This window comes from Triturus cristatus, chromosome 4_1, assembly GCF_964204655.1.
Source record: "Triturus cristatus chromosome 4_1, aTriCri1.1, whole genome shotgun sequence".
NCBI lineage: Eukaryota > Metazoa > Chordata > Amphibia > Caudata > Salamandridae > Triturus > Triturus cristatus.
In genome coordinates, this window is record NC_140585.1 from 634428111 (window position 1) to 634442637 (window position 14527).

A 14527-nucleotide genomic window follows, 5' to 3' on the forward strand; every position below is an offset into this window, starting at 1 on the left:
AGTGACATGCTCTATGGACAGGTACACACACTTATTTAAATTTCAAAACTTTTAGAGGAGCCAGGAAGTGAAGGATTAGAAACAAATCGTTCCTATACAATGGAGAATGTTCTCAAGTGGACATCAGGTAGCGTGGAAAAGGTAATGGACCATCCGGTGTTTAGTCTACCAAGGCCTATATCACAGCTGGCAGCAACAGTACATCTCTGTGTATCTTTGGCATGTAAACTGAAAATAGTCTATTGAGTTACTGACTGTCAAGGGGGCATGTTAAAATATGTTGATAATCTACAAGTGGGTGGAATACTTGAAAGTCATACAATTTCTTGAAGTAAAGTGAGCACATTATTGTTTCCTAGACGTTTGGCCCAACACAATCCAAATTTTAAGTGATAAATTTAGTTACAACGATCACAATATCTGATCATTAAATATAAAGAATTTGTCAAATTTAACAAAGTGCAAAGGTTTCTCAATGAATTAGCTTTACAGGTCTCTATATTTTTTATAGAGATTCAAATATCTAGGATGCAGAATATTATCTTGGTCTATCATAACATATTTTAGAATTTTCTACTTGATTTTTACATTATGCTCACAAAGCTCACTTTTCAATTTCAAAAATACAGAATAAACAGTGCTTTATATAGAGGCAGTCAATTTTAATTTATATTCAGGAGCAAGTACAACTGTTTGCAGAAACATATTGGAAACCACAACCTACTCCATAAGATTTGCACAGGTTTCATTTTCATTACCCGACTGCAAAAGGTAATTGAAAATTATAAATATTGAGAGTAATGCTATAAAACAATTTGCGGAGTGTTAAAATAAAGGACTTTCAGATCAATGTTGCATGCTTTTGTTGTGAACACTGATAAACAAAAAAACCACAAGCAGGTGAGACAATTTCCACTGAAGTATCCGCATTTCATCCATTATGCTAATAAACAGTTTGTGAAGGAGTGACATTTTTTGCAGCTTTCTTCACCCCTCGATCCCCACGGAAACAATAACTATGGAAAACAAAGGTGATGCTTGAGGGTGGTATTTGCGTACACTAATTATGCATTTCTGTAAGTCTTGATGTATGATACTGCAAACAATTCATTTATTGTGCCATCAAAGGAATAAGGAAATAAATCTCTACTTGCAAATACTGAACAACAAATATTTACAGCTTCACTGCTCCTCTTCCTAAGGCAAGGGGCGGCAATACCACTAGGTTGCTTAAATACCTGCAATTCAAAACATTACAGGGAATGCTATTATGCCAAGCATAAACATGCAGTGACCGTATTGGGTATAATAGCCTAAGGACAGCATATTGAGCATCACTTGAAGTCCATTTGTTATCTCCTACACTTTTAGAGTGAATAAAAATTAAATAAGCAGCTTTGTATACACTAACACATACATCCACATAGACAAACAGATTTGATAAATTATTTATATACAGATACACATTCTTTACAGTGGTCTCCAGACCAGCTCTCAGGAGATCTCCCCAACAGGATTTCTCGCATCACTACCATTTCTACAGCATTACAGGAATAATCCGTATCTCAGTGGCTCTGTAAACAATATTCAGGAGCAGTAAATAATTGAGCAAATGTGTATAAGAAAGTGAAAAAAGTATTATCAGTGCAACGTATCCATTAACTAAAAACCCGAAAACCCCACTGGAATGCACTTTTTAAATATTTATACCTGCCATTTCGGCATTTGCAGTTTCAACAAATGATAAAATACTTTCTTTACCTAACCGATGAACACCGCTTCCTCGCCAGACATCCTAAATTAGGGTCCCCATTCCAGCCAGTTACATTTGATACAAATGTGAACAAAATATAATTCAATTCCAGTGATTAATTCTTGGGCTGTTCATACGTGTAACAATGGTCACACGTCTTTGATTGATATGAAACCGCATTAAGGATTAAGCTTCCTTCTCTATGTTATTGAAACTACTCGTTCACATCGCTTCTCTTTGGCTCTACCTAAGGAAATGCATTTCCAAGCAAACTTCTATAGCACAGATTCAACCAGAAAATTTGTAAAAGCTGAATGCTGCCGTTTTGCATATAATTTTACTTGACATTGTAACTGTTTTTCCACATTGTTCCTACAGCTATTGGCTGCTTTAGCTGCAAAACAATTTTAACAGGTAGTGGAAAAAGCTGCAAAATCAGAGCGATCACGGAGGATACACTCTTCTTCAGCAACGAGCAAATGGTCCATTGCCTTCCTGTATATAGAGTTCTCGGATTTAACAGACTGTGTTACAAGGACATCTGCATTTCAAACATGCAGATAATGTTGGTTTTCACAAGGCATGGCTACAGACCCAACACACCAGAGAACTATGCCTACTTTCCTAAATATGAACAGCTATGTTGTACTTTCAATCATATTTAAAAGTGTAACAAATAACATGAAGTTGATTTTAAAAACAAAATGTTAATCATAATCCTTTTCAATATATTTACAAGAAACGGGTCAAGAGACACTTGGCATAACTGTGCGGGTAATTTAGGTGACCATTTAAAAAAAAAAAAAAGTAAACAGTCAAAAGGTTGGTTTTTACATGACAAGGAGTTGTGAAAACTCTAAGAGCATCTTTATACCTTCCGTACAATCCCGAGTAAACAACAGTAAATGTGCCAGCAGAATGTGCAAGGTAACATTTTTACTGCGCCCTAAGGGGGACTTTGGCTGTGTGTCTGACTTGTCAACTGCACATACAATATGTATAAACAGATATAAGAGCGTGAAATAGATAAAAAATGCATTTCATATCAATCAATTTCAAACAGGATGAATCTAAAGGATCAAGAGCAAAAGAAGAATAAAAATAGGCACTGAAAACAAATTATTGTTATGAGAAGTAACTATTTCATCTCTCACACATCAATCAGAAGGCACTGACCAATGGGGAGGAGATTAAATTAATTTCTCAACGAGGATGACAATTCCGCAGGAACCATTGAGTGATAAAAGATTTAATAATTATTAAAATAAAAAGTGAGACTATCACCTCCATGACAAAAATGTACCAGAGGACTTTAGAATTGCAAACCCAACGTGTTGTAGTGATATGAAATGAAGTCATATATAAGCAAGCTTCAATAGCTGCAAGGAGCTTCATGGCCATGCAACGGGTTACTTTCAGAATACAATCTCGTAACATGTGTTATAGCATTGACGCAGAACAGATGACTTTGACAGGCGATAGCTATAAAACGTAGGCCGCACATTTGTTTGTCAACGGCTCTCCTTGTATGGCCTGCTTCACCAGTTTAACGGATAACTAAGGGCGCCCAACACAACCACATGATCTTTTAGCACTGTACTCCTTAATTCTGAAGCACATTTTACACACGCCCACAACATCAAGGTGCCCTGGTATATGATCACATTACAGGAATGAAATGACGCCACCGAGTCTGGCTCAAGTTTCAGAGTTCACCTCCGGGCAGTAGGTTGTCATTCCGGTAGGGCTATTCAAACAGGAACTGGAGTCGTTTCTCCTCCACTTACTGCAGTGTGACTTTAGAATGTCAATACTGAAAAGTCATATTTCGTGAGAAAGGTGTTAAATAAAAAAATAATAAACGATGTACACACAATTTCCGTCAAACGTGTTCCAAATAGCCTCCTTATTAAGAACGTTTAAAATTCCATTGTGATCTTCCTCCTCCTTTATCAGTGTTGGCAGATGGTTCTGTCCAGGTTTTCTTTCATTAATAAAATCCTGACAAAGAGAAGGTATCGCAAGATTCCTAGTTGGCCCCACAAATAGCATGCTACAGTTTAAGGGGCGTGGATTGAGTAGAGAAACGTTCAGGCACCACTTAGGTATGATATGATCCCACGAGGACTCGGAGGCTACACCAGTTGGTATCCTGATCCCGTAGTTTGGTCGTACTCTATCGTATATTGCCTTGTCCAGTCCACAATAACAGGGCGAAAGAGACCACAGCATTTGAATTCAAAGAAGTCTATAATATTTCTTATACATCCATGGCTAAAAGAAAAAAGATATATAGTTTTAATAAAGTATTAGAATAATGGAGCATATACATCAATTTCACACTACGAAATGGGAAATACTGCAAAAGCAAAGAAGAGCGTTTAGGAAGAGCACAAGTAGAAAGGGATCCCAATCAACCAAATTGTAAGGTACCCAAGTTTAAAAGGGGTACTCGCACAATAACCATTTAAGCAATAACTGAGGACAATCAGTTGGGATAAACATCTACTTTTCAGAGTCAGCAAATTCATTGTTAATGCTAGCTATTACCAGGTGAAGAAGTAAGAGAACTATAACCGGAATGAAACAAATTGCTTACCTGTAACAGCAATTTTGTAGCTGATGCAGTTATTATGTCACATCCTGTACATTATTTTACCTCTAGTGGTTTTACTAGACTGTTTCTTTCCTCATAGCTGCCAAAAAGTTCATATGCCACTTGATAACGATTATGGGATCTCGGACTCAAGGTGTCTTCTTAATTGGCCACATAAAGGGGAAAAGTAGTTGATACGATTCTGAAAGGACAACTCTCACAGAAGAACAACTACGTTGCAGAGGAGCAAAAAAACAGTCACTCTATTATTTGTTACTGATCTATTGAAGCGCTTTGTTGTGAACTGTTGGAACTAGCACTTAAACAGGAGGCAGGTGGGATTGACAAGGAATATGCAGCGAGATGTATGGATACTTCTACTTAAAGATTCCTCACCATTATCAAGATGGGGATTCCTCACTGTATTATCAAGATGGGGATCCTGAGGAGATGATCAACCCAATACGTCCTGGAACACAGATCTGGCAAAAAAGCCACCCCTGCAATCTTCGCAGTTGAAAAGATGGGCTGGAGCACCTCTGGGTGAAGATGTAACTTGTGGTTTACAAGGTGGCCCATACGGAAATCGTTGACCTGTACATTCAGAGAGCCTGCCAGGGAGTGACGATAAGCCAGTCTATGTGAGCCTGAGCCCAATATCACAGCTTCAGAGCCTACAGACATAGTGACATGAGCTCAAGCTTTCCTGTTTGTTGACATACCACATCTCAGCAGTGCTGTGTGTGTGTTGGGACCGGAACTGTCTAGCTGAAAAATGGAATGCAGGAACATCTCAAAGGCCAGGCGAATTCCACAAAGCTCAAGAAGGTTGTTATGAGACTTAACTGAGAGAGAAGAAAAGCATTTAATCAATGACTGGCCAACTCAGAAGGAAGAAGCATCAGCCATCACCATGATTATTGGTGACAGAGGGCAAAACAGTTTCCTGCATGTGAGGTGATCCACCACCAGGCACCACTACATATCCAGAGCCGCACCCAGGAAAATTGCACGAACACAACTGGAGCACATGCATGCACCATCGTGCATAAGACACAGCAAGATGCTGGGGGTATGAATAACCAGAAGGTGCAAGACTGTCTAGGCTGCAAGAAGAGTTCCTGCCTGAAACAACAGAGTCGGCCTTCCCACCAAAAAAGTGAGCCCCGAAGGGGATATCCGATTCCACTGTATCAGTGCTGGTGGGGGAAAAAACTATTTACTTACCTGTACACTATGGTTCTCCAGTATTGATATCTTTCATAGATTCACATGCTTGTATCTTCCCCGTCGTCATGGTGGGAGTCTCATGGTAAAAGAATAACAATAGCAGTAAAAGAAAAAACTACATAGAAAACCCATAGGGAAGTATATTGTTTGGTAACCTAACATCATTATTATGTGGTCCAAAACTCAGCCAATCAGCTGCCAGCCTTGACATCACACTCCCCAGCAGAGCCACCATACCTCAGATTTCCAGCCCCAAGTGAGAGCCAAGGATGTATCTAGAGATAAAATGGTCTACCTGAGAAACGGGGAGGCGGGCGGGCCGCATGTGAATCTATTAAAGATATCAATAATGGAGAACCATAGTGTACAGGTAAGTAACTATTTTTTTCTCCAGTATTGAATCTTTCATAGATTCACATGCTTGTATCAGAATAGAGAGCAGTACGTATACCAAATTGCGTTTCCAGGATAGAACCCTCTATTTTCTCAGGGCTCTGCTTCTTATCACTAGGATATCATAAACGACCATGCATTGAAAAAATTATCCAATGACAACATCTATATATATGAATATCTATATGTATACATGTATATATATCTATATATATATGGTCTGAGAAATACCTTATTGAAACAGGTGACGTAGAACTGCTTGTCCCACCGCTGTATCCTCTTTCCACGCTGTCTCTAGACAGTAGTGTCTAGTAAAGGTGTGCACATTTGTCCATGTTGCTGCTCTGCAGATGTCCGGGAGCGATACTCCCGCGAACAATGCCGCTGAAGTTGCCATCTTTCTCGTGGAATGAGCGTGACTCTGAATCGCAGAGGTTTTCCAGCTTTCTCATGGCATAGGAAATGGCAGTAGCTGTCCATCTTGAAATACTAGATCTGGACAGAGCTAAGCCTTTTCTAGGCCCAGAAAAGGCCACAAATAGTTGGTTTGTCTTTCGAAATGATTTTGTTTTGTCAATACAGAATTTTAGACATCTTTTGATGTCTAGAGTATCCAGAGACCTTTCCGCTGCAGAAGAAGGATCCTTAAAGAACGTAGGCAACACCACAGGTTCATTGAGATGAAAAACAGAAGGGACTTTAAGAATGAATTTAGGATGTGTCCTGAGAATGACTATCTTGTCTGAATTGAAGAAATGGTTCTGCAATATAGAAAGCCTGAATCTCACTGACCCTCAGAGCTGAAGTGAGGGCTAGTAGCAAGGCCGTCTTCCAAGCAATGAACTGTAATTCAGCTTTATGTACTGGTTCAAATGGAGGCTTCATGAGCTGAGTCAGAACCGTATTGAGCTGCCAAGGGAACAGCGGATGTTGAACTGGAGGAAACACTGAAGAGCCCTTTGAGAAATTCCTTTATCACCCTTTGCGACCAAAGAGATGGATGATTTGGTACTCTGCGGTATCTTGAAATAGCTGCAAGTTGCACTTTGAGGTTAGCATGTGAGAGTCCTTCTTTGGCCAAATGTAAAAGGTACAGTAGAATTTGCTCTGGAGAGGTATTAAAAGGATGCAGAGCTTGAGAGGTACACCACCAGCAAAATCTCTTCCATTTTGCTGTGTAAATTTTATTTGTTGAAATTGCCAGAGATTGAGAGAGGATATACAGGCATTCTTGAGAAATATTTAAGGAGTGGAATTCGTGCTCATGAGGTTCCAGGCTGACCAGTTCAGCGATGTTAATTGTGGATGGAAAACTTGTCAGTCGTTCATAGAGAGTAGGTCTTGAATTAGTGGACACTGTACTCTGGGGGCCACCAACAACTGGAGGAGCTCTGAGAACCAGAACTGTCTCGGCCATGCCGGGGCTATCAGAATTAAATGGCACGGTTCTGATCTCATTTTCCGTAACACTCTCGGTATCAAAGGAAACGGAGGGAATGCGTACGTGAACATTCCTGTCCAGCGTAGATGTAGAGCATTGCCCCAAGATCCCGCCTGAGGGAACCTGCTTGCAAAGTGCTTGCATTTTTTGTTGTAGTGGTTTGCAAACAGATCCAGATTTGGGGTGCCCCATAGACGAAACACTCTCTGAAGCGGACTTTGAGCTAATTCCCACTCGTGGGAAACGCTGGCTGATCTGCTCAGGATGTCTGCCCGTGTGTTGTGAACTACTGGAACGTGCTGGACCTGGAGAGAGATATTGTGCAGCAGAAGCAATTTCCAAATCACTTGAGCCTGTTTCGATAAGAGCTTTGCCCTTGTACCCCCTTGTTTTAACATGTAAAACATAGTTGTCGTACTCTCTCCTGACTAGTACCGCTGAATCATGGATTATGGGGGGGATGGGGGGGGGGGGGGGGGAACGCCTGTAATCCCAAGAATACTGCTTTTAGCTCCAATAAGTTGATATGAAGCTGAGCTTCGTGAGTGGACCAATGTCCTTGTATTTCGAGGTCTTGGAGGTGTGCACCCCAACCTTGAAGGGATGCGTCTGTTGTCATGACATAACTGGGACATTGAGGTTTGAAGAGCAGCCCTTTTGTTAAATGTTTTCTGATCCTCCACCATGACAGACCTGCCTGAATCTGAGGAGTGATGGTGATCCGATCTTCGAAGGACCCTTGGGATTGCACCCATTGCTTGTCGAGAAGCTCTTGGAGAGGTCTCATGTGAACCAGCAGTTGGGAAGTAAGGAGATGCAGGAAGACATCATCCCCAATAAAGACTTGACGATTGTCACTGAAGTGAAGCTTCTTGTTTGCAATTGTGATGCCAGGTTTAAGATTTTTTGAGTGCATACGAAACAATATTTTTCTGATGAATTTGTTCAGACCTCTCAGGTCCTTTACCTGCCTCCATTTGGAAGTCTGCTTTTTCTTTATCAGGAAGAAATGCGAGTAAAATCCTTTCCCTCGCTGTTGAGGCGGAACTTCCTCTATCGCCCCTTTTAACCGCCCCTTTCACAATAAGAGACAAGATTTGTGCCTTGAGGGCTGAAAGATGCTGTTGTTTCCTGTGAATAGGTGGTTGATTCGGGGACTTCTGTATGAATTCTAAGGTATGGCCTTGATGTATCACATCCAGTACCCATCTGTCCGTTGTTATTGACCGCCACCGCTGATAAAAAAGAGAGAGGTAATGGTCCTTTTTGGAGTATGACAAGGTGGTGGGCGCCCTGGTGAAGTCACTGTCTCCAATTGGAGTTTTGTGATTTTCCTCTCATAGCAGACTTCCCTCTGGGCTGCTGCTGGTAGGAAGTGTTTGAAGAACGAAACTGCTGCTTGTTCGAAAACTGGCGGTACCCCTGCTGATTGTAAGGTTGGTACCTATTGGACTGGTAAGAAGATCTCCGATTGTACTGACCTCTAGAACCTCTTCTCAGAAATGACTGGAATCGGCCTTGTTGCATTTGATTCCTTGGAGAGCATCGTCTACATGCATGCCGAAGAGATTCTCCCCGTCAAAAGGCATATCCACAATTTTTGCCTGGACTTCCGGCCTCAATGCAGTAGCCTTTAGACAGCCTTGTCTCCGGAGTGCCACTGCTCCGGCCATTTGTCTAAACGCCACCAACGAAATGTCCATAGCTATATCGATGGATTCGGAGGCTGCCATAGCCCCATCTTGTAAAATAGTGGTCGCTTCTTCCTTTTTGTCATCTGGGAGATGAGCTAATAATGGAGCAATGTCCGACCACATTTGTCTATTGTAATGACTGATCAGAGCTAGAGTGTTTGAGGCTTGAATCGAATCCGCTGCCATCACTGCAAAACGCTTACCCGCGCCATCCATCCGTCTTCCTTCCTTGTAGGGGGGAGCTGAAGAAGCCGAGACTGGGTTTTTGACTGTCTCTGTGCCGCCTGCATTGCCACTGATTCTGGGCGTGGATGCCCAATTAGGGATGCTGGAAAAGACTCTGGGGCTCGATATTTCTTCTCTATTCTGGGCACCGAGGCTGCAACCGAGGCTGGATTTTTTATTATCTTCAAGCCCTCGTCCCAGATATGACTGATGATAGGAATTCATCTAATAGACTTTCTAGATGATTCTTTGAAGTCAGAGGAAACAATCCGTTTCCTGTACTGGAAGATCGAACCTCTTGGAGGCCCTTTCCATGATGTCGTGGAATCCTCCAATGTCCTCCAGTGGAGAATTTGATGGTGACGGCGACGGAGAAGGTGTTTTAGGTAAGATATACTGATCCCATTCGTCACCAACTGGATCCTCCTGAAGAAGTTCCCCTTCTTCTGGCTGGTCTTCTCCATCACTCTCTGCGAAATCATCTCTAATTGTAATTATTGGAGGAGAGCGTATTTTGTGCACCGTAGGCTGAGGCTGAACCACCGAAGCTTGAGCTGCAGGTTGAGAATCGCCTGAGGTATTTAAGACAGGGGCGTTAGCCTCAGGAAAACGACGATAACAGTCATTGATCATGTGTCATAAATCAGTCACTAGAGAAACAGGCATCGAAATTGACTCCTCCCTCACATTAGGATGTGCCTCCTCTTCCTCTTCATACTCGTATGACTGTTGGAAAGACTCCTATCTTTTGGAGCCGGATACTGGACGGTCTTTAAAAGAAAAATCCTCTTGCCCTTCCTGGCATTCTTCTTCGTCTGTGTCCTGGCTCTTAATTTGTAGCTGTGAGGAGCTATAGGCCACTCCAAACGACCCTTCATCCTGCGATTCTTGTAAAATCAGCAGATTTGAGGGAGGAAGTGGAGACATTTTTGTCCAAGCAGTAAATTCTGTTGTTTTCTTGCCCGTCGACGAGCCCGTCGACGGTGGAAAAGACCTGATAGAGATTAATGATCTTGCCATTGGTGACTTAAAGGTCGTCATCGACGGAGATCCCGTCGTCGCCGGTGCTTCCGTCGACGAGGTCGTCGTCAACGGCGTCGACAACGATCTTCCCGTCGACGAACCTTTCTTCGATGGCGTTGTCTTTGTAGCTGCAGTCGACGCCGCTGTCGTTGTCGAGATTGTTATAGTCGACGATGTAGTCGTCGAAGTTTTCACAGATGCAAGCGCCGGAGACGCTCCAGTCTTCGTCGACGGGGCTGAAGACACCACTCTCGTCTCTGAAGACTTCTTTAGAGGTGTATGAGGCAGAGAAGATGAAGACACCTCCTTGTCTTTAATTTTTTGCTTTTTAGCATCCACTTTCTCCTCAGAAGTATTTGACTTCTGTTTTTTAGGAGATTGTGCCTTAGAATCATCTTCTGAGTCAGTCTCTGAGGTGGCCTTTTTCTGAAGCCACAACAGCAAACGTGCTTCTCTGTCCTTTAAAGTCTTGGCAGAGAACGTTCTGCAGTGCTTGCACTCCTTAGGTACATGTTTTGGATGCAGACAGTACAAACAATCTTTGTGGGGGTCTTCGGAGTATAATCTGGCCTTCCCACAAGATCTGCAGGGCCTAAAAAGTCTCTTTTTAGAGCCTTCAGACATATTTAGACACAAGATGAAAAACAGTATCTTCAATCCAGATGAAAAGACTTGAAGATAGAAAGGTCAAAAGTTCACCCAGGAACAAACTGAGCAAGGCTCAGGGAGACTCCTTCTCACTCGACGGCGGTTGGAAATCTGTGGTATGGTGGCTCTGCTGGGGAGTGTGATGTCAGGGCTGGCAGCTGATTGGCTGAGTTTTGGACCACATAATAATGATGTTCGGTTACCAAACAATATACTTCCCTATGGGTTTTCTATGCAGTTTTTTCTTTTACTGCTATGATTATTCTTTTACCATGAGACTCCCACCATGACGACGGGGAAGATACAAGCATGTCAATCTATGAAAGATTCAATACTGGAGAAGACGCTGTCCCGACTTACTGCAGTCACTGTCCTTGTGACAAATGACCCTTTGTATCCAAAAATAACTTGACTCCAAAAAAAAGAGCTCCCCAAGCCTGCCAAAATATTAATTGTGGAGCAAATGTCTAATAGGGGCCTCCACCAAAAACCGTTGTACTCTATGTCTGAATTTGACCAGGATGGCCTTAGTCGTCTGAAATTTCAGAGTATGCAACAGATCCAAAGACCAGGCGGGTGCTAATGGCATGGCAGCTGGCAAGGCCTCCTGCGGCAAACTGCTGATTTCCAATCAAAAGACCAAAGACACCTTGGGGTCATGAGGTGCACCAGAATGAACCAATTTGGAGTTCCTTTGAGTCAAGGTCTGCATGGCTTGGGTGAGGGCTGTGATCTGCCCAGTGTCATCACCAGGGTCTGTAAAGGCTAAAAGCACATTGGAAGGCTCCAATTCAGATCTGTGGCTGAGTTTGGTGCTAGCGCCTCAAGCAAATGCAGCAATTAAGTCAATGCTGAGGCCAGAGCTAGGAAATATAACTGTGGATGACAAGACCTGACATTGGAATGTGATCAGCTTCTGCAAGATAAGGGTTTTCTCCTATACAACTCGAACACTCTTAAAAAACCTTCCACTCTCTCTGGAGGAGGACCACTCCAAGGTCCTGGAAGAAGGTAAGCTGGAGTGGGAACAGACACGAAAATTGGAGTGGTGCTGCTTACCTGTGAGATCATCCCAGGGTCTGACCCCAAAAAATGTAGACTCCACTCTTCAACAGACTTGGTGTTTATGCCGCTGCATTATTTGCAATACTTGGAGTCATGCTTGGTGCTCAGGCACCGCAAACAGATGTCATGGGGTCCAAGAGATACCACAAGAGTAGTACTGCTTAAATCCTGCAAACTTTAGGGGGATATTTTGCAATATAAAACAAACTGAAATACATTTCTGGAAGAGAAACTTCAGACCCCCTCAGAAGGGTGCGAAAAATCCACCTGATATTTGTGTGCTGTTTTGGATTACTCCGACGTTATAACCTGGGAGATCACAGTCCTAAGACTGAGTTGTGGCTCCAGCTACCAGCACAGAAGAGACACTGTAAAAGTTTACAGATCATGTCTGGCTTCGGGATAGATTCATGAGCTGAGAAATCTCCAGATAGAAGTGTACAACAGAACATCTTGTAAATAACTGATCTAGCTTGGTTTTCCTAAAGAACAATCATTACCAAATAAATAGAATAATTAAATAGCATAGGTTGGGCTCCTGGTGAGAGCTCAAAAACAGACAAAGAATTGAATGTCACAGGCTAAACTCTTCCATGATTAGAATCTGGCACCAAAGTTCCTCTTCACAGTGGGAAAAGTTTTTAAAAACGTATAAATCAAGCCCTGTACTGTATTCAGATGGCCATTCTCAATTGCTCAACTGTGAATTTCAATAACGAGCAGCAGCATATTCTCAGCCGCAACGGAAAACAATTCATAACCAGAATACAGGCTTAAATGGTATAGAAACACCGGATACTACTCAGCTAAGACATTTCCCAAGAGAACGTTAGGCCTAGCATCTGAAATCAACACGAGAAAGAAAAATTTATGTATCTTCTTTCCAGTTAAAAGTGTAGAAATTATGCTTATTTCTCAGTCTGAGAAGATTTAAAATGGCCGGACCAGAAGAATAGATTAGAAGTAGCACCTTGAAGATACCTGAATGATGGTGTCAACACTTCTGTGTAAAACGGATGGCACAGTATTGAATTTCTTCGTAAATTGTGTTACCACACAGCGGAGGAACTCACAGATGTGAGGAGACAACTAGATATGTAGCTCAAGCTGTCCAGAATGAAGGCAGCTCTCCTTTGAGCGCACCTGGCTTGAAATTGCTAACTAGTTGAAAAAAGCAGTTTACCCCTTAACCGAGGGCCACCAAAATTGACAAAAACGGGTCGGTGGTGCCCCGCGGACCCCCCAGCCCCCACAAGACAGATCGGACAGCGAATTAAGGCGCTCCAGAGGTGCGGACTGGCGATAGTGACTGCGGAGCGGGGAGAAATAACACGGTGGAAGCGGAGGAGCCTTGGTGACATCGGCGGTAGGCGGCCGGGACCGGACTGAGGTCTGCGACGCAAGCGTCTGCTCCTTCATCGACCTAGCAGTGAGTAGCGGCATAACGGGGTGGAAGACCCGCCCCCCCCCCTGCCCTTCGGGACCCGTGCCTAGGACCACGCGATACGTGGCTGGAGGACTCAAATGCGACTCAGACCAGGGCACATCAAGGAGGCACTGGACCGGTCGGGGAGCGCTGGAACCCGGTGATAACGAGCTCACCCTGACCGGGAATAGGCACACAGATGAAGACCTGATCAGGACTCCTTTGTAGCTGTTTGGCAGACTGCACGGAGGTGGGAGCAAGGCGCGGGAGCGTGATAGCCGCCGGGGGCCCTCCTCGTAGCCCGAACGGACAGCGGCGTGACGGTGATCAGTGGGCGCTGAGGCGCAGCGGGTAGCCCATTTCGTGGGCGGCAGAGGCACAGGTGGTGGGCCGCTCGGCGCGGGGCTGGGACAGACGGGCCTGACCCCCCCCCCCCCCCCCCTTCCCCCCCAGAAAGAGATCCTCAGCAGGCGGCCGGACCGGGTGGCGGACGTGTGGTAGAGAACTACGCTTGGAGCCCATTCGGAGCGGCGACGGCGTGACCGGACGAGGCAAGGCGACCGCCATTCAAGTGCCAACAGTAAGGCAAACCGAGACGGGGTAGCGACCCCACCAACTACACCGCAACAAGATAAGCAGGGCCAGAGCGCAGCCTAAGTGACCGATCGACCGCGAGACTGCCCTTCAGGGGCCCTTAAGTGACCTGGTGTGGTCGGGGCACGGGAGGCAGCCGGCCGGCGCACCATCATGAGGCCTAAAAACAGCGCCGCTGTCCAATCCAACAAACTGGACAAATATGCGATTCCTAAAGCGTCTCAAACATCTGAAGAAGGGCTGGATAGCCGACAGGGGGAGACGGAACCGTCGCTACAGTCCATCACGGCAGCCATCACGGGGCTGGGAACCACCCTCGAAACAAAAATGGACAAGATGTCCATAGAAATGAACCTTATGAGGGCTGATATGCAGAAAACAACGGAACGGGTCAAGGAAACGGAATCGTACGTCACTGACCTCCAGACGACAACGAAAC

The 14527-nt window shown here is 44.0% G+C and overlaps 1 protein-coding gene across 1 annotated transcript in view; it reads right to left on the reverse strand.

Annotated features, from left to right (window-relative positions):
• Positions 1-641: 641 nt before the first annotated feature.
• ZDHHC17 (zDHHC palmitoyltransferase 17) overlaps positions 642-14527 on the reverse strand; it is a 505513-nt gene continuing 491627 nt past the window's right edge. Inside the window, exon 17 of the mRNA XM_085653012.1 lies at positions 642-4027. Within this exon, the coding sequence (XP_085509138.1) occupies positions 3889-4027 (139 nt within the window). The 3' untranslated portion in view covers positions 642-3888. The remainder of the gene's footprint in view (positions 4028-14527) is intronic.